Genomic DNA, 20178 nt, shown 5'->3' with positions numbered 1-20178 from the left:
AGATTAATTTATCTAAACTTTCTAGGCAGTAATAAACTACTCAGCCAGACCCTAACCCACCTTGTGCTTTCCCACTTGCTTGACATTTCCTTGTCTCCTCATCTATCCTCCTTTGCCCTATTTTTTACTCTACCCATTTGTCTTATAATCACTGAAGCCAGATGTCAAGGGTGGCCAGGGCCGTGCCACTTCAGCGGGAATTATATGAAACTGATAGCGAGAGTTCAGGAGCCAGCCACCCCTGGCTAGTGGCTAGCTCCTTCCACTTATCCTACTCCATCAGCACCACCTCTTTTTCTCTCTGTCTCTTTCTTACTACCACTCAGCTTGTGTGCCCCCCCCTCCCCTTTCTTCTTCCTCCTCCAATCACACATGATTACTGCATTACAGGTTCTGAGGATCAAAGGATTCAGAGGCCATAAACTCTCATCTGAGTGAATTTCCTCTGGAGGGAACTAGAGAGAAAGATGGAGTGAGAAAGACAGAAGGCTGACAATAGTCTAGCAGGCGTAGAAATGCCAATATGGAGGTAAGAAGTGGGGCAGGTGGGGGGAAAGGTGAAAGGTGGGTAGAGATGTTTTGTGGAGAGTGGAAAGGAAGTGCTAAAGTCACTGAAGGGCAGAAGAGGGAATATTTCTGAGGAACAAAAAAAAAAAAAAAAAAAAGTTCTTAAGCCTTCAATAAGAGATCAGGGGCATAGGAGCCATCCACATGGTGATCATTCGTCTATTGATTTGTTGTTTGTGCCAAGCCTGCCCTCTACTATACATCAATAACACCAATAACAGCCAAAGAATCCCAACACAGCAAGAAGTAGCACTTCATGAGCACCATTACAGAATAAAACAAGAAATTCACTTCATAAATAATTCTCCTGAAATGTAAGAGCCAAATGACAATCATCATAAGAAAACTGAAATGTTCGTCCTTGTGATCGCTCATCCAAAGGGAGAGCATATAGTTTATCATTTGCAAATAAATAATATTGCCTGCACTGTCTGGCAGATAACAGGTGCCTCATGCAAAAAAAATGGGTTCACAGTGAGCAGGTAACCTCTGCCAATGGGTGTAGATCTTAACAGCACTAAACAAATGTATTATTTACTGGTGGAGGCGGTGAGTGCTGCTTGCGAATGAGAATTGACTTGTTTGTCTGTGACAAGCTAGAGATAATGCAGTGGGCAAAAACAACAGAGTACAAACATTAGCTCGGTGTGGACTTCACATGAGGTCTGTCAGGGTCTGTGCTCTGTTAAAATAATGATGCCTTCAGTCTTTATCTCAGGGATACTCGTATGTGTCATGTTGTGGTCACTTTCATCCAAATGGCATGTTTTAAAAATTTTGTCCCGGCGAGCTGCTAAAAGTGGAAATTGCAGAAGGTATCACAGCATATTAAATCAAGATGCACTCTGCCTCCTTTGCTGTCCCATTGTAGTAACCCTGGGCTCATTGTCATGAGCACACACACACACACACACACACACACACACAAAAAAACAACCTATAAGTAAGATACACACAGTTTAATAGTTCTTCTTGTATTTGTTTATTGCAGTATTTCAAATATATAATCTCTTGGTTTTACTACTCAATTTATTGCCGTTCTACTGCATTTTTCTCCTATCGCTCTTGTTCTCACTATTGGAAATTAGTGGAAGAGGGCAAAGGTCACCTGAGAGGCAGATAGACCGGAAGAGGTAGAACAGCCAGATTGGTAGTTGATACTGCCAAGCTTATTCTTCAGTCTCATTATAGGGTGGCCACATTCTTCCTGCAGGCTCTGAGCTCTTTCTTATTTTGTCTCCATATCTATACTGCACACACATTGTCAAACAAAAACACACATTTATTTTTATTCCCCATGGGGGACATTTGACTTACATTTCTTTAATAAATAAACTACTGCTTGCCTAACCCTGCACCTTACCCTAAGCCTATCCTCACCATAACCTAGCCTTAAACCATGTCGTCATCCTAAAATTCACTGATTTATATGGTGGGGACCAGCATCTGTTCACCACAAAAAAGGCTGGGTCCCTACAATGTGAATATGTAAACAGGTTTCGCTCCTCAAAGTGTCACTTTGCCAGGGCGCGGGCACACACACACACAAACACACACACACACACACACTTAAAACACATTGCAAACACTGTTACAGACCAGCTGTCAACCATACATATTTACACACACATCAGGAAATAAACTCTCTCCCTCTCTCATACCCACTCACACACACCTGCTCATGTTTCACTCTGTGTCTTATTAATTTTTCATCTAGCCTGCCCAATACCCTGGACTCACCTCTTCTAAAATAAACACAATAAAATAAACGCCCAACCCTTCAATACCATTGAGGCACTATATTAGCACTACAAAGAGAAAAGACAGAAGAAAAACTGACCAAGTACAAATAAGGGCAAAAAATGTAAATGTAAAAACAGAAAAAAAAGTTATAGAAGAGAAGAGGTTTGTGTTATTTTTTTCTCTTTAACTCTCATATATTTATGTGTAAATGCAAATGTAGTTTAGAGCAGTCACAAAAACCCAAAAGGTCTTGCATGCACCCAAGGGGAATATTTCACAAACCTAAATGTGTTTTTGTGCTGGTGCTTGTTAGATATGTACAGGGGATACTGATGAAATGAATAGCAAGGAGGAGAATTTTTCTCTTTTTCTCTCTTTTCTTTTTTCTTGTTTCTTCCTCTCGGTCTTAGCAGGAGTTCAAACCTTCAAAACACAAACTAAATTTGGAAACGGATTGCATCACACACAATGAGTAACTTTTATAACTTTACTGAAAGTGTATTCACGTTGCATGCAGTGAAGATCAGAATGGTTCATAACACCACCTAATATAATATAAGCCTCGCTTTAGTCAGTATTTTTCCCCCCATTTCTCCTTTTTTACAGTTTCTAGAGTTCACAACCCAGTATTTTAACCCTAATGCAATGAATTTGTTTTGTTAAAAGATATTTATATATATTGTACTTGTACTTATTTGAAATTTAAAACATTTAAAATTATTTGTCAATGAAATGATTTGGTATATGGTATAGAACACTCCTCTGATTTACGACTTGCTGTCTACTTAGGAAGACATTTAGCTGTATGTGCTCTAGTCCAGCCTATAGTCATGTCTCTAAATTTGTATTTTATTTCTTGAAATGCAGTGAATACATGGTTCCACAACACACATACTGATCACAGAGGGGAAAGAGCCTAGCATATAATGGTAGAGACAAGAGATTCTGTGTGAGAGAAATAAGGCAGATGAAACACAGAAAGCTAAGCAGAAGGTAGGAAATAGAATGTCTCAAGGCTTGGCCACCATTGGTTGAGGGGTCTTTTTCTTTAACTTTCACCCCAGTTCTCCTTCTCTCTTACTGCTGGTAACTTTTTCTCCATCTCATCATGGTACCTTTACCTGCGCCCACCCATTTCTTAACCATCCTCCCACAAAAAAGTGCCTAGAATTTATCAGATTTAGAGTGAGGATGTAGCAAGACCCATTGAAATTCACAATTACCTGCTCCTTCATAAAATAAGAAGCCAATTAGCGGACAGCCTGATCAAACAGTAGGCACACTACTCTCCACTCCACCGTGGGTAATAATGGGTACACTCTAAAACCTGACCTGCTTTGTAGCAGATGGGCGGAGTTCCCAGGCTATTTAAAATCAGGAATTGAAATGGAACATGCCTGAATCAACTCAGCAAAAAAAATTACAAAATTACACTTTAGCAAACAATATAAAGTAATCATATAGAAAAAAATGATCAATTATCATCAAGAAGCTTTAAACAGAGAATGAGTGGGAGGAAAAGGGAGGGTGGTGGGGTGATGGGAAGGGGGGATAGAGGTGAAACAAATGAAAAAGGAACAAATTGTATGAATTAACAAAAATCTGTGCTGCAGGTAAAATCCAGACGTGCAACTTTTCATATACAGGGAGAAGAGGGAGAACTGGAAGGATTTGGAAGAGAGTAACAGAATGATGAGAGACAGAGAAGGCTAAGTTTGATTGGTTCCACCTGGTTGGAAGTAGCAAAAGAAAATAAGCAGGACCTGTGCATAACTCTGTGTGTGTCTGTGTGTGCAGAAGCACGCACAGTGGTGCACAGCTGCAAACAAAGGTCATGGCTAGGTCTAGTATGTTACAGCATGCACTGACATGAGTCCAGAGCCAAGACTATATGCATTTGTGTATCAGAGGTGAGTCTCTGGTGTCTGTTGGTTCAAACAGCCAAGAGCTTTTTTGAATGTTAGTTCACAGAAAAAGCTCCAGATCTTCTCCGGTTCTCCAAAGACAAGGATGGACACAATTACAACTTTTTTTAAACATAAAATAACAAAACAAAACAAGACCAAATATCATCATTTATAGTTTTTGCTCTCTGGGATTTGTTTTTCCCTCAGGGGAGAATCGATTTGCATCAGTAATCTCAGGGATGAAAGACTGCTGCAGTCTAAATGACAAGTCCACAGAGTAGAATACACAATCTCCACAAAACAGCATTAGCTGACAAAACTCCAGTGACGACATTGTCTCACTCTACAATTCCTTGAAAAAAATAGGCAAAATTTAAAATCAGAAAAAAAAGGTTCTTTTGACAAAAAAAACCCAGAGCAAGCTGCAACTTGTGGCAGATCTCAGGAGTGTGTTTCATATGCTTGTTGGTGCCTCTCCAAGGACTCCCAGAGGACTGAGAGCAAGTCTTAGTGAAGCCAGATGGGCCTCATCTTAGGTATTCAGCTGAGGCAGTGAAGCAACAGCCAAGGAGGTGTCACAGTCGATGCTAAATGCACCCTACCATTGCCACCAACACATGCATCCAGGAGCACACAGAAATAGTAGAGTCAACAGAAGAGAATTTGGGGTCATTGTCACAGTGTAGTAAGAAAAAGCTACTGAGATGGGGTTTAGGGTTAGTCTGTGTAGTCTTTTACAGTATATGAATGATGCTTGTGGATTTGTATAGCATTTGTGTGTTTCTCTCTATATCTTGGTACAGTATGTGTACATACTTCTGTAAGTTAGTGAGTATGTGTCGAAATATGTGGTGAAGTGCTGGTGCGTGTGCATATCTTTATCGGTAGAGACATGTACTGAAGTGTTTGCCTTGTCAAAACTGTTTTGTTAATTTCCTGTCAAACGCCCCACATGCTGTCATGGTGGATTCACACTAGGACAGAAAAAGGCGCTATACTGCAGACATCTATGTACACAGTGTGCTGGACAGTGAATAAGCATATAGTCCAAATAGACATGTGGGACGTGGACTGCTATCACTTTGAGTGAAGAATGATTTTCTTCTTAAATGTATGTTATCCTGTTTTTTTTTTTTCTTTTTCTTTTTATTTGTTGACAAAAATATGTGGATGGGTGTGTGTGTGCACGCAGCTGTATTAGTGTGTGTATTCTTGCAAATGTGTACCATGGCTTTCCGGCCAAGTCACCCATCGTGACGACCTATTTTCTGCCTCTCTAGATCCCAGACCACAACCCCTCTGTTTACTAAGGCTGTGTCCCTTGTGCCTTGTCCTATATCCCATAATCCTTTGCCCCTGTTCCAACAACCCATGTTGGCCTATTGTCTTCCTCACCTGTTCTACATTGCCAATCGTCCACAGCACCCCCTGTTGTCTCCTTTCATCTTTGGCCAACATTTCTCTTTTTTTCCCCTATTTGTTCTTCTGGTTTGTTCCACTTTTATTTCCACTTGCATCCTCTACCCTAATTTACTCATTTTCACCTCACCTTAACCCCTGTTCTCCATTTCAATATTTCTGCATTTTCTGTGAATTAAATTATAGCTCTCATTTTTCATATTCTCCATTTTCTCCCGTTATCTTTTTCTATCTCCTTCCTAATACTGATGGGTTAATGCAGGGGGGCTTGGCCTCATTAAAGATAGAAAACAGACAGAACATACTGCTCTCCTCCTCCAGAGCTAATCTTACACCTTCACCCCCCACCATCACACTCTCATCCCTCCTTCAGTGCTCGGTCTTGCCTGGGCAGGAGAGAAGCTGTCTCCCTCTGGGCTCTAGAGAAAACCTTGTCGAGCTGATTCCAATAACTTTTCATTTTCCTTCTGCTCCTGTGGACCGCCCTGGGTTTGCCCTGTGTTCTTTCACATAGCCACATCCACACACAACTGCACACACAAACTGCTCCTGTTTTCAATTTCTTGTTTTTGAGCTGTCTTTGCAAAGGCATTCCTAGACCCAAGTGTCACCTCCCGCCATAAATACAGTAAATTGAGTTCTGACTGTGAATAATGAGTGTTCTTTAAAGCAATTAACATAACTTAATGTAAATATTTTGAACATTACTAGTTTGATTAATACTAGATCCTGCTATGCTATGTAAATGCTACAACACAATGCCCCACAAGGTGTTTTCATTTAAAGTGTTTGAGAAATGGCAGATACTATCCTCTAAATGGAGAGTCTGAGCAGCTACTGCGTGTTCATCATTAGCAGAAGTCCTAAAGCACAGCACCAATTTGGTACCTGCTTACTCAGTATACATCACTGCAGGTAACAGGGTGAGAAAGCTGTCAAAAATGTGAACATCTATATAATTTCAAAGAACTACTAACACAATTTGATGTGTAGATCATGTCCTGAAGACCACCTGAGGCACTCGCACACATGACCCAACAACATACTTCCAGGGTGGGGAGTTTGGGGCTAACAATAACTTGCCCAGGACGCTGGGCCAGGCTTCCAATCCCTGGTCCAACACCCTCCAACAGACACACAGACACACACACACACACTTCACCCTACCCCCCTCTCTGTGGATCTGACAGCCAGGAAGGCCTAGCTTGTGTGCTGCCAACCAGCCAGCAATAGCTCAGCTTCATCCAGCCCTGGAAACATGGCAGATGGCGGTAGGAGAGAATAAAGGAGCAGAGCAAAGACACTGGGTGTGTGTGTGTGTTTGTGTGTCTATGTTTGTGAGGCACAGAGAGAAACAGGTAGAATGAGGGAAAAGAAAGCAAGCGTGTGTGACCACATGTTCACTTGCCTATGATATGTCCTCCATGACCTCTAGCTAGAGCTAAACAAATGGCTTAATATCTTTGTTGAAACTAAACTAGTACCTATAGATGCCATTCAATAAAGGTCCCCAAAGTTCAACTATTACAGATTTCATCTTCAAACCTTTTTCTATTCTTTGTATTTTACACCTGTGTGCACATATTTAGACACCTCTGTCAGCTGATGTGTCCTGGCTGTCTGTGGGTGACCAATCAATCTTTTTCATTCAGGGAGTCTATGGGTTTTCATTACAGACAAATAGAGGTTCAGGTCATATATGAATGGACAGTTGATTAGTGACATCAAATTGATAGATAGCCTTCATATCGGCCATCTCCTCCAAGTGAGTGAGTTTTGGGCCATCACGTGTTTGCATGTTAATTTGTTAATGTTAACGCAATTATTAACCATTTGACCTTAATCACATAAGATTTGATACACCACCAAGATATGATAACATACAAAGTAAAAAGTATATATTTTACAACATAAAACATTCTCAATTACTGTTTTTTATATTAGGCAGCAAATCATCCAGAGTAACCCAGCTAATCATGTGTTACAGCTATAGTCAAAATGTTTTATTAGACAAATAACAGGACAAACTTACAGAAAGTCCACTCAAAAAGACTTCAAAGTCCAGCTCTCTCTGACTAGCAAGTTAAAAAAAAAAAACTCAAGAGGCAAAGACTCCAACATAAAAAATCCTGAGGAGCTCACAGACAGCTACTTTAATGATTTATTTTCTAGTTACTCCTCTGCGCCGTGTTTCATAATGCAAGACTCACCTCGGATGATGGACAGCTTGGCATTGACGGTGATTTCACCCTCGCTGTTCTCAGCCACACATTCATAGATGTTCTCATCACGTGGCGCTCGGAGGGGCTGGATTCTGAGTACAGCACCGGCGCCCTCGTCAAACTCTATGGTCTGTGGGATAAGAAACAGGGTTAGGTTAGATAGATGTGGATTCAAGTAGAAATACTACCAGTTTAAAACTAGAGCAGCCGAGCGTTGATATTAACATGAAGCATCAGAACTACCACTTTCCTTAGAGGTACAAGGATGAGTTTGGGGGTGGTCTTCTCACTGTTTAACAAATAAGGTTATAATGAAAGTTTCTCTTTGTCTATCCTTAACCTGGCCCAAAATGAAAGACATGTTGAAGTGACTTATAAAAAGATATATTTGAATGAAAATGCATTGTGTTTTTTTTATTTATTATAATCTTTGGCCCTATAAAGATTATATATAAAAATACACCCACACTATTTCTCATATATACGCATGCACACAGTTCCAGTCCCACATCTCAGTGTGTGATTTTCTGTTTTTTTTTGTGTTTTGAATTGTTGATTTTTTAATTATGCCCTTTGTTCTTTGTAAAGCCCTTTGTTTTGAACCTTGCTTCTTAAAAACAAAACCGGACTACAATCACAACACAACATGCAGTGAAGAAAAACAACTCACCCTTAAATTATGACATTTAAGAAGAGATATGTACACATGAACACTCTTTCTGCTTGAATTGGAAGATATCTTTTACATGGCATAATCAGAAATGTACACAGTAAGTGGATAATATAGTTTTCTATTAATTCTACAAAACAGGCTGGATTTTTTTTTTTTTTTTTTGTCAAATCTGTTTGTGCACATCAGGTTTTCTAATATAAATTAATTTAAGTAGATCAAACATTTCTCAGAAGAAGTAGTTATGAAGTATGTGTGAAATACAGAAAAAGAACTACTTAGTTTTTATTTCCAAATGTGATGTTAGTGGGTGTGAGTGACAGTAAGGCAGTTTTGACAGAGAAATTGCCCACTGGCTAGCGTCTGAAAGGCCACAGGTTTGATCTCCCTGAAAACCAATAAATCAGCCCAAGAAGATGAACCTCATTACTTCGCTGTTGTAAATGTCTAGAATTTAAATAGAGGCATTTTTGAAACAATTACCCCTTGCTTGTGTTCATTCCCAAGCTAATTCCTTTTACTCTAATTTTAAAGATCAAGCGTTAGAGAAGATGGCCAGCCTGTCTGTCAGTCCAATATATGTAACCTTGTTGTGAGGAGCTTACACATTCTCAACAAAGAGTTCACTGCTGAAATCTCTCAGCAAAGCATGACTTTGAGATACAAGTACAAGTCTTCAGCAGCCCTGCTGCTCCACTGCTGCACGTCTCAGGGCTGAGCTGCTAATTAGGCTAAAAACACTGCAGAGCACGGCATCATGATCAATACCAAAGACACTGTCTAGAGGCTAGAACTGAAAAAAAAAAAGAAAAAAAAAAATCATAACTACTTCAAAACCCCTCTACAAATTTTTCATTTCATGCTAAACGGAGGAATAGAAGCGTCCGTTTTGGTGGGCTTCTTTATGCCCTTGGCTTTGTTTCTCATTTAGCATGCAGAAGAAGATAATGTACAAACACTACATGTCTTTTTATTTTGTCCTCCGTTGAGATGCTGTTTCTCCCCTGTTGATGATGTTGTCATTTTTTTTTTTTTATTTTTTTTTTTTTTGCTTTTTAGCCCCCTCCCCTGTGGTTGTCTTCACACTGCAGTGTGTTTGTGTCTATCTCTGTGCACTGCCGTTGTCGTTAACGAAAGCAACTTTTTAATTAAGAGACACTGAGCATCAATCAAGACTTTTAGAGATGCCATCTGGGATGCCTGCTGAGAAATGAACAACAAACATCATGAATAAAGCAGACAGACACATTCACAGACAGGGCTGCATGCAGGAAAAAAAAAATGCACTGGAAATAAGAATGTGACAATGACAAAGTCAGTTAAGTGCAAACAGGATAGAGCCAGAGGAACGGGAGGGCTCTGCATTGCATTAACGGTAATAATGGTGGCCCTGCACGTCACTAAGAGGTGAGGAAGGCCATGAAAAGGAAAAAAAATAGATTAAAAAAAGTAATTTGAGCTTTAACTGGCTGCTTTAACTGGCAAACTTGGTAAAACTGAATGATACATGTTACTAAAAGCTCAGTAAAATGTAATCCTGTATGGATAAAATTACTTTTACAATATAATTTCCTATGCATTCAATCATGAACTCACCTCTATACGCTGGGAGTTGACCTTCTTGCCTTTCTTGTTCCAGCTAACCCTTGGCTTGGGGTCGCCTGTTGCCTGGCAGACAAAGGAGACCACACCCCCTGAGACGCCGATCTGGTCGACAGGAACTTTAGTGAACCGTGGTGGTACTGAGAAGTGAGGAAGGTGAGGGAGGACAGACAGAGAGAGGGCAAGGCAGAGGGAGAAAGAGAGAAACAGACATTAGCATAAATCATGACACAAATGTTGTACCACTGTTCCTTTCAAGGCAGCTTTAACTGTATTTGTGAAAGGACAGATTACTGAATGTCTATTTGAGTACATACACATTAATCCACATACAGATACACATCTCTATTATGTTACACAAACCAATGCACGCTTGTTTTTGTAACCCCTTCTGTATCTTATTCTCACTCTGTATCACACACCCACACACACACACACACACACACTGTTCTGCAGTAGAAAGAAGACTTGTATAATTAAGAGGAGTGGCCAGTCTACATTTTGGAGAGGGGTAAAACAAATAGGTTTGAGAGAATGGATGGATCGACAAACAGATGCATCACCATGGTTAGAGAAATTGATTCCCTTGGGATGTGATGCCCATTCTGGTGATTGAAACAACTGTTTTAACATGGCAGCATGTTGTCTTTCTGAGTCACTCACTCCAGCACACACTCGGTTTGAATTAAATTACTGTGCCTTTCCTCATCTACAGTAGCACCCAATTTCACTCCAGTATAGTTTTGTGTCTAGACTGTGGTGCTGTGCATTTATATGTTGACATTACAATGTGCTGATGATAAACAATGTGCCATATATAAACTATTGTAAATCCCCAATGAATTCTGATGTTGTGACAGTGATAATATTTTTTTTGGTTTGGTTGAGTTTAGGCATAAAAACAACTTGGTTTGTTTCATGGAAAGATTGTGCTTTGGGTTAAAATAAGTTCTTGTTTGGTTAAATAAAATTCGTCATTGTGGTTAAAATAATAAACACATGGTTAAGGAATGGCCACAATGAAAGGAAACAATGTTGACTGTCAGGGTTTAAATGTTCTACCATGTTCAGTAAACTGTCCATCAAATGTTAAGAATTTTGGTACTGGGGTTTTTGCTCGTGCCTTCCTTGCAGTAGGTTTAAGACAATAAACCTAATAGAAAGAGAGGGAAAACAGAATCTACTGGGGAGCTCATTATCCTAAATCTGAATCATACAGATATCTGGTTATGATCAAACGACCAGCGTATAACATCAAATTAATAATTAAGGGACCATCGGCCAGCGCCAGTCTCCAGGCACTGCTAAACACATATGAAGGAGAGTTCCTGAATTCGTAATGGGGGAAAGCAAGATAGAAAGTGGGTATTTTGTGCAGAGAATGAGTCAGAGGAATAGCAGAAGACAGGGGAAAGGAAAAGACAAAGGATGTGTGCACTGCCTTAGTAAAGTAGAGGCACACAGAAAGTTCATCTCACCATCCTTAACTAATACCCTAAACATTTCTAAACACACACACGTCTTAATTAGTAGTTCATGGAGAGTTAATCTCTAAAGTTTGGTTTCACATTTTTCTCAAAAAGCTGAATTATTTCCCCACATAGAATCTGTTCTCTGAACGATGAAGGGTTACACATTTAAGAAACGCCTGAATACGTGTATGCCCAATTTATGAGTATGTGCCAATGTGCAACACAGTTAACCTTGATTTTGCATGTTTAGATGTCTGTGAATGTAGGCTTATTGCTGGAAGAAAGCCTATACATTATGCAGTGTGTTCATTATGCCACATGGTCAAATGAAGACCTATTACTGCTATAATATAATGCTGTTTTCAGATTAGCAGTCATCAGCCAGTGTTGCTCACTTACTGATGAGAAAAGCTACTCTTATCTCTCTTTGATTTTTGGCTGCTTTCTTGGCTCAAGGGGCAAAGTTTGGCATGAATGACATGTGTGATTTCCACTGGAGCCCTTCTTGCTAAAATGTGTACATGCTACGATAAGACTACATTAAAGTGTTAACTCTCTGTGTGTGAGTAAAAAATATTGATTACTGGCCATTTGATGTCAAATGAAAGTGTATCGATTGTTGTATGCTTCAAAATATTTCTCAGCTCTCTTTAAATCTTGCTCTTACTAAGCGAATACCTAAGAAACATTAACTTGTATAACTGTAAATGAAGGTCTAACCATAATGTTGTCATGTGTGTTGAAGTGAAGAAGAGCTGTAAAAGACAATGAAGCAGTATTTTCCAGCTGCTGGACATGACACACAAAGCAACAAATCAAAGGAACCAAAATAAACCCATATCTATTGTGTATTTCACAGGAGGACAATGCATATTATGAAGGTTGTGGTATGATAAGTATAGTTTTAAAAGACTAGGTCTGCTTTATATTTAGCGTAAATACAATGATGCAGTTTGCCATATTACACGTGCTGTTTCTATTCTGAAACTATACTACATAGCTTTACACAACACTGCTCCTCTGTATTTGACTTGCTTTACAATGTGCCCTCTGTCGAGACAGCAGGCGGATTTATACAGAGTAGGCCTGTGGCACTGATTCTGCTGAAGGCCAATGCTCTTTGATTAGTTTTCCCATGGACCATTCACCATTCCCACCCAGCCATCTTCTCCCTCTCTTGCTTCACAGAATGAGAGGGATGTAGACTGCAATAAACGTGCCTGCTTGCACGTCAGGCTGAATTTAACTCCTGATAGATTCGGGATTTTCTTTTAAAATACTCAATATAGTTTTCTACATTACTTCAAAAATATTTAAGACAAAAAGAAAGCAGCAATTGGTATGTAATATAAGCGACAGGAAGGTCTAGGGACAAGAAGAGATAATGTGAAGAGAGAGCACAGGACAGAAAGTGCTGAATATTTCATCAAAAAAATAAAGTTTTCATAACTTTTCTCCTTTCCTCTGCTTTCTTATCTGTGGTTGCAGCGTTTTCTGAACAAATAATAAATACATAAGATTTGCATAAGTTTTTATGCAGTTATTCAAGAGAAGAAGCATCTTCAAAACAAATCAAGTGTAATTTCTCCAGCTTACATTTCCAAATAGCATATGGTTTTGACCTATACCTGCTAACCTATTCGTTCTGCCTGAATGCATTTAGAAACAATTATAATGGTTATAACTAAAAGTTAAGATAGTTCTATGTATCTGCTTTTCTCTCTACTTTTAATGTTTGCCCACTGATTCAGGGTAGTGGTTTTAACATGTAGTGTTTGTACATCAGCATTTTTAACTAGCCCGTGTTAGACAAAGAGTGGAGATACCAGCTTTTATTCATTATTCATATTCACTGTGCTCATATTCACTATTTGCAGGGGGTATAAAAGGTAAGCTAAGTGCTTAAAATAATGTAAAAAAAAAAAAATTGTGCTAGAAGGTATTCTTCTGTCTTCTATCTGTGTGTATAGTAAATGTGGTACAAAATGTGTGGTCATACACATGTCATTAAACACCACTCCACCACTCTCTGTGGGACTATGAATGCAGTGCAATTATTACAGGTATGCAGTGTGTGATCATGTCAACTTTGATGAGCATAAGTAATGTCTTTTTTTTTAATATATATTATTTTCCTCATCTCTGTGCCTCTGGCCTTGTGCTGCCAGTTAGCATTGACTCACAGTCTTTCTTTTTTTAGAATTTGAACCATGGCACGTATCCAGTTAATGCAGGATAGAAAAGGTTGAGTGGTGTCAGGGCTTAAACTATGTAAAAAATGTTCAATAATGAATGATGGCATGGACCACACATATTATAAACATATCAGCCTATTTGCAGTTTTTCCTGCATTGGCTCGGATTAGAGTCTACATTATGGACACAAAAATATGTCACACACTGGCTGTTGTGTTGACCCAAATGTGTGACTATTTCTTTGAGGTTGCAATATGTAGCAAATATACAATATGTCACATTCATATCATAAGACAGTTCCTGGTAAATCACCTAAAACTAATTTTAGTATGTTAAATATGAAGCAGCCCCTTTATGTCAGTACATTTATGTATCATGCAAGTGCCCTAACACTTTTACTATTTGAGAGCTTTATGTTTGATATGTCCCCCTACACAGTTGGTGTGGTAGAACATGCAGCCAATTTTCTAAAGCTGGCAAAAGCTGGCAACCTTGTTTAGTTACACAAATTATACGATTATCAGATTTTTTTTTTTTTCTGTAGCTATTTTGGAATAACAGGTATCTTTGGGTCTGCTGAGTCTGCTGAGTAAAAGTAGCATTTCTACAGTGACACAATTTTTATAGTCAGTCCAAAATGTTAAATTTAATGTGAAAAAGCTTTCCATGACTATCATGTCTATTTTTCATAACTACAAAATATACTGTGGAACTGTCATCCTCTTTGTGTGTGTGTGTGTGTGTGTGTGTGTGTGTGTGTGTGTGTGTGTGTGTGTGTGTGTGCATGCGCAGGTATATGTATGTGTTGGAAAGAGCCATAGACCTTTTGAGGTTTGATTCCCACCAGTGCCACTTCTTCTAAATATTTATGCACATTCTTGCTGTAGAGTACCTTGTATGAAAAAATCTCCAAAAGCTGGCATATGTAATGTTACCAGAGATGACATTGAAAGGACATTGCACCTGCAGTGGCCATTTGTCCCTTCCACCAAAGTCCCCCTCTATTCCCCAAGCTTCCCTCAGACAGGCTGAGGTACAGTACTACCCAGATAAGCACACAAGACCCATCTTAATCTGCCTGGCAGGGGGACATGGCCTGGGCTAAAATAACCAGCAATGGGGACCCAGCTATCTTCACAAGGCCCCTAGAATAGACCAGATCCATGCAAACATGACCAGCTAGAAGGAAAGGAAAAAGATTCACACACTGCCCACAGACACTAATACAGCAACCACCTGCTACTGGCTGCTAACTCGGTTGGACCTGATAAGACAGAATGCACCCGCACTGTGATTATAAAGTGGTGGAGAGTAGGTGATGGGTATGTGAATATGAGACGGCTCCATTTACAGTACTTTAATGTCATCGTTTTGGGTGTTAGAGGAAGGAGGGGACAGGCTTTATGACTAATACAGTAATTGATGGAAAAAAGCATCTGGGTCATAAATAGGTGCCATTATCTGCAGAATTAGCAAAGTGGGAGACAAAATGATGCAGAGCCATTCAGTGATTTGCAGAAAAGCATAGAATTGGGAAAAGAGCACTTGTTATCCATCTTGCTACAAAATAGGTGTCTTTCATAGCACATAGCGACCTTTTTTTTTTTTAACCACCAGTGTCGGCAAAGAACATTTCGTACTATTAGAGGTACCACTATAAGCAAACTAATTCCACTTTTTCCGGCCTCTTATGTGGGTACTCTGGGAAGAAGGTGTCATCACAGTGAGGATGCTGATAAGAATGATGTCTATTTAAACTTTTTTTTACTGTGATACTTATTGTTGCACTAGATCCAGTTATTCCACATGTTTTCATCCTACTCACTTCCACTTCAACTTGAAAAATGCTCTGCTGTGTGCATATATATATATATATGTATATATATACACACACACACACACACACACACATACACACACTATTGGTAGATTCAAAAATTGGAAGAGAGCAATATGAACCATCGTGTGTTACTAATTTAAAGAAATTGTTTTAGTGGACCTAATCCTGACTGAGATTAAACTTCATTTTCATATTAGCCAAACAGCAGACACATGACACACATAGGAAATGTCAGAACTGATTGCTTGGACACAAAACTAGTGAACAAACATTATAGTAATTTGGTATCTCAACTGCTCCAGGATTTTTCTTTGATAGTTTAGTTTGTGTCACCTCTTAATTTCATGTTGCAAGTCTAATAAGAACTTTTCTGATGAATTAAATCAGATTTCCTTTGAGGCTTTTTAACACATAAGGTCGCCGTTACTCTTCTGCTATAATCAACAGTCAAGACTAGCAGTGCAGACAGATGTTGCTAATGTTGAACTACAGTCACGTAGACCTCAGAATTGTAGATTTACAGTATCTACCGAACAGCTATTGACGAGACTCAGCAGGTGCCAAGCTGCTAGAGCCACCTGTCTATTAGTCTTGGATCTGACGTAAAACTCTTACCAGTCTGTATCAGCACATACATACACATGACATACACAGATTCAGCCATATATGCATTGAAGTATACACAGTGCACATACAGACTCATATACACACACACACTCAAACAAGCATCCAAACAGACACACAAACTCTCTTTCCCTTCGACTCACACACACCCTGCAGGCCTAAACAACCAAGCCCCATCAATCAGGACTAATTCTCAAAGGCTGCCTGGGCAAGCGCCATCACTATGGAAACCAAGTCTTTACTCTAAACCTCCCTTGCTTTGTCTTGTCTGGAGGTTTCACATGCAGTCACTGCCAGCAAAAACCAGCAGACTGCTGCAAAAACTTAAACCAGACATAAAAGCGAGAAAGAAAAGCAAATAGTTGGTTAGTCTGCTGCTGATTGTTCTTCATGGACAATTTGGTGGCATCAGCACAACCCAAATCACAAGACAAAGAGCTGCAGACTTTGATCTTTAACAACGGGGCTAATAAGTTCCCCGTCATTCAGTCAACAACTTGATGTCTGTTCTTAGATCTTATTTCTAATTTAACTAATTTGCACAAAGGACAACAAACAGAGAAGAAAAAAAGCACCAGGAGAAATATGGAGCAACTGTTAAGAGCTAAAAATGTGTATTAGAGGAATAGCAATTTCCCTCTTCGTCTGTTGACAACACTTAACTCATAGTAGAGATGCAAAAGGGGAACATCCTGTAATGCTGCGATTACTCTGGTGAGGTGTGAATATCTGAAATTGTCTCAAAGTGTGCTTAAAATCAGCAGGCAAGCTCTGCTATTCAGGAAGAAAAAAATACTGTCTTAACGATTCTCAGATGCAGCCATGTTCCATGGAGCATGTTTGGGTCAGGCTTGATTCCTATGTAACCCTTACCTTAGCTGTGCAAGCTTAAGAGTTAATGAAACAGTTGCTTTTCCAATTAAAATATAAGAAAGAAAGGCTAATTGGGATTTGCACTTGGGGCAGCTGGGGTGCTAAGCAGTTATGGATGTAATGATTCACAAAGCAAGACTGTGCTGCCTAGTTATGCAGCCAGTTCCCATAGCTGAAAACAATCTTGTTATCGTTTCAACAAATGGATGAAAAGGCAGGATAAAATAGTTTTACCTGTGAGAGTATTTACTTTTTTGAAAGAAAAAAAAAAAATCAATGTAACAAATGGCATTATTCTGAAAGGCCTTAAATGAAAAACAGTATAAACACCCTTCAAGACAATTCTCAATGCAACGGGTTTCCACTGGCTAGAGATTTAAAAAAAAATTTAAAAAAAGGCTCTTCATTAGCAAGTGTTTTTCACTTGCTTTAAGAAAACAAAGATTTCAAGGCTCAGAGGTGCATGAAATGAGTAAGGAAGTGATGTTTTTGTGCAAACCCTTCCCTATTCCATCATGGAGTGTGCCATCTATAGTGAATGAACAAACTCCAAACAAACTCACAGGGCACAAGCTTAACAATCTATTAGGGACTTGTGGCAGGATGTGGGAACCCAGTATAAAATAAGTTCTGGAGTGTTAGTACCCGGAGGTGAAAAACTTAGTCTGACAATACTGTTGTCACAGCAATGCTACATTTCTGAAATAGTGCCATACTGGTAATATGCACAAATTGGTCCCAATGAAACCCTTGTTGAAGGATAAAGAAAAAAAGCAAAAGACACTAAGTATCTTTCAGCCCATTGGAGATAAACAGTCTGGATCCCTCAGAGAGTGAAAAGGGAAATTAAGCTCAAGTGTGTGTCTGATTTCAAAATGACCACAGAGCACACACACAGAGGAGATGAAATGGGAGCAATTTTGTGTCATTTGGAGACTCACTTGAGGCAACTGACACTTGTTGGCTCATTAAATGAAGATGACCCCTTCAATTGTCAAAGGTGCATTAGGGTCGAAGAAAACAAAGGACAATAGAATAAAGAAAATGGAGACAAAACAATCTTCTATCTTGTGAATGAATATAAAACTGAAAATGCACACTGTAATGCACGTTATATTTAATTCCATGTAAAGCTTTGCACAATAAGAAATTCTCCACGTGTGCAGTCTGACAAAGAGTGTTTGAAAAATTATTAGACCGACACAATCCACTGAGGAACATCTTTCTTTGAGGGGGATTCAAAAACCTTTGAAGATCTAAACTCCCTCATCAAAACATTAAAATTTTAAAGACACATTGCTGGTTTGATGAATTTCTTTCTGCTGGAAGGAAACAAAAAAACACAGCAGTGCCTTTCACACACTTCAATTACTTGTAATGTTCTGTCAAACTGAGTTCATATAACATCGCTTAAAGTACTGGAGCATGTTAGTGAAAAGAGAAAGAGACTTGATGGCAAAAAATAAAATATATAGAAGTGTCACCCACATTGTGGTTGCAAACTTGGAGGACAGCTATTTTATGGATTTTTTTGTTTTGTATTTTTGATACTACAACATTTTATCTTTCTTGGCTAAGGATGTGAATGAATTATCGATTATTCAATTGGTCGAAATAGCCAACATTGTCAAACACATATACAGTACACACACATATATACATATATACATATATACATACATACGCTCACCCAAAGAGAGCTGGGATAGGTTCCAGCAGATCCCCATGACCCTAGTAAGGAATAAGTGGGTATAGATAATAGATGGATGGACGTCCTAAAATATATGGACAATATGTGTGTGTGTATGTGTGTGTGTGTGTATACATATATTTTACATCCGTCTATCCATTATCTATACCCACGTATTGGTAACTAGGGTCACAAGGATCTGCTGGAGCCTATCCCAGCCCTCCTTGGATGAAAGGCAGGGGTACACACAGAAAGGTCCCTGCTGGGTTGCAAACCCAGGACCTTCTTGCTGTGAGGCAACAGTGCTAACCACTCAGCCACCATGCATATTTTAGGACATTTACTTTAAGTTGTCGAGATGCAGAGCTATTGTTTGTGACACTGTTTCTGCCTGTGTGCTATACACTTTGCTTTTTGTTTCTGTGGAAGACAGGCAGGAGAATGCAGCAGATTTTGGCAACAAACTAAAGCAAAGAGTGGTGTTAAAGTTTACTCAGTTAGGCAACAAGGTTGAGTGCTGATTATGCAGGATGAAGCTATCTTTCCCCAGGTCTTGACTCATCTTAAATTGCCTGGATTATCATATATACTGTCCTTTGACCTTATAATCACTCATATGAGCTAGAGTTGACAGATTTCTTTCACTGTTATACATTCTCGACTTTAAAGCAAATGCAAAATACAGGGCACTTAAGAGAAAAGCAAGATGAATCAAAGTGTCTAAGACTGAAATGGGACTTTTACATCTGAACACTAAGACTAACTAAGAAAAAAAAAAACTGCGAAAATTTACAATGATGTCAGCCGATAACAACCTTCAAAATGGAGACAGAGCCAACAAGTAACTTGAGGCAAAAACTGATGTAATGTCTGTAATTCAATTAAAAATGAATCTGTTTTCTGCTCATTTGAGAGAAAAACAGCGCATAAAGTAAAACATGATGTGGCCAAGCATGCGATAGCAGGGTGCGCCTAAAATTAGGTTTGACAGAATTAACTTAGCAGGAATGACAGAGAGCAACAGGGAGAGAAACAAGGAGAGGGAAACAAAGAGAGGGAGATGTAGGGAACAAGAACAAGAAAATAACAGCTCCACTAAGGGGCTTCATTTTTTTTCCAATTGGCAGCTTCAAAGGAATATAAATAATTGAACACCCTCACCCCATCACTGTGAGTTCTAGCCAATTACGATTAGGAGTGCTTTGCCAAGAATGCTACTGTTGAGGTCTCTAGAAGGCCAAAAAGAAATGAGGAGGAAGAAGTGAGGAAGAGCTGAAAGGCCAGGAAAAAAATCGTGACAGATAACCCTGTCTCCTTGTCCAAAAACACAAACTGAAGAACAAACAAATATCGC

At 39.2% G+C, this 20178-nt stretch overlaps 1 protein-coding gene across 4 annotated transcripts in view; it reads right to left on the bottom strand.

Annotated features, from left to right (window-relative positions):
• The window catches only part of ptprsa (protein tyrosine phosphatase receptor type Sa), a 217369-nt gene that overhangs the window by 104690 nt on the left and 92501 nt on the right, over positions 1 to 20178 (bottom strand). For all 4 annotated transcript variants that reach the window (XM_026322985.2, XM_026322988.2, XM_026322984.2 and 1 more), the window contains 2 exons: positions 10125 to 10270; positions 7847 to 7988 (listed from right to left, as the gene is read on the bottom strand). In XM_026322985.2, coding sequence (XP_026178770.1) covers positions 7847 to 7988; positions 10125 to 10270 — 288 coding nt within the window. The remainder of the gene's footprint in view (positions 1 to 7846; positions 7989 to 10124; positions 10271 to 20178) is intronic.

The sequence above is a fragment of the Mastacembelus armatus genome, chromosome 4 (genome assembly GCF_900324485.2).
Source record: "Mastacembelus armatus chromosome 4, fMasArm1.2, whole genome shotgun sequence".
NCBI lineage: Eukaryota > Metazoa > Chordata > Actinopteri > Synbranchiformes > Mastacembelidae > Mastacembelus > Mastacembelus armatus.
The sequence above is the reverse complement of the archived record's forward strand: the minus strand, read 5'-3'. Positions and strand labels throughout refer to the sequence as shown.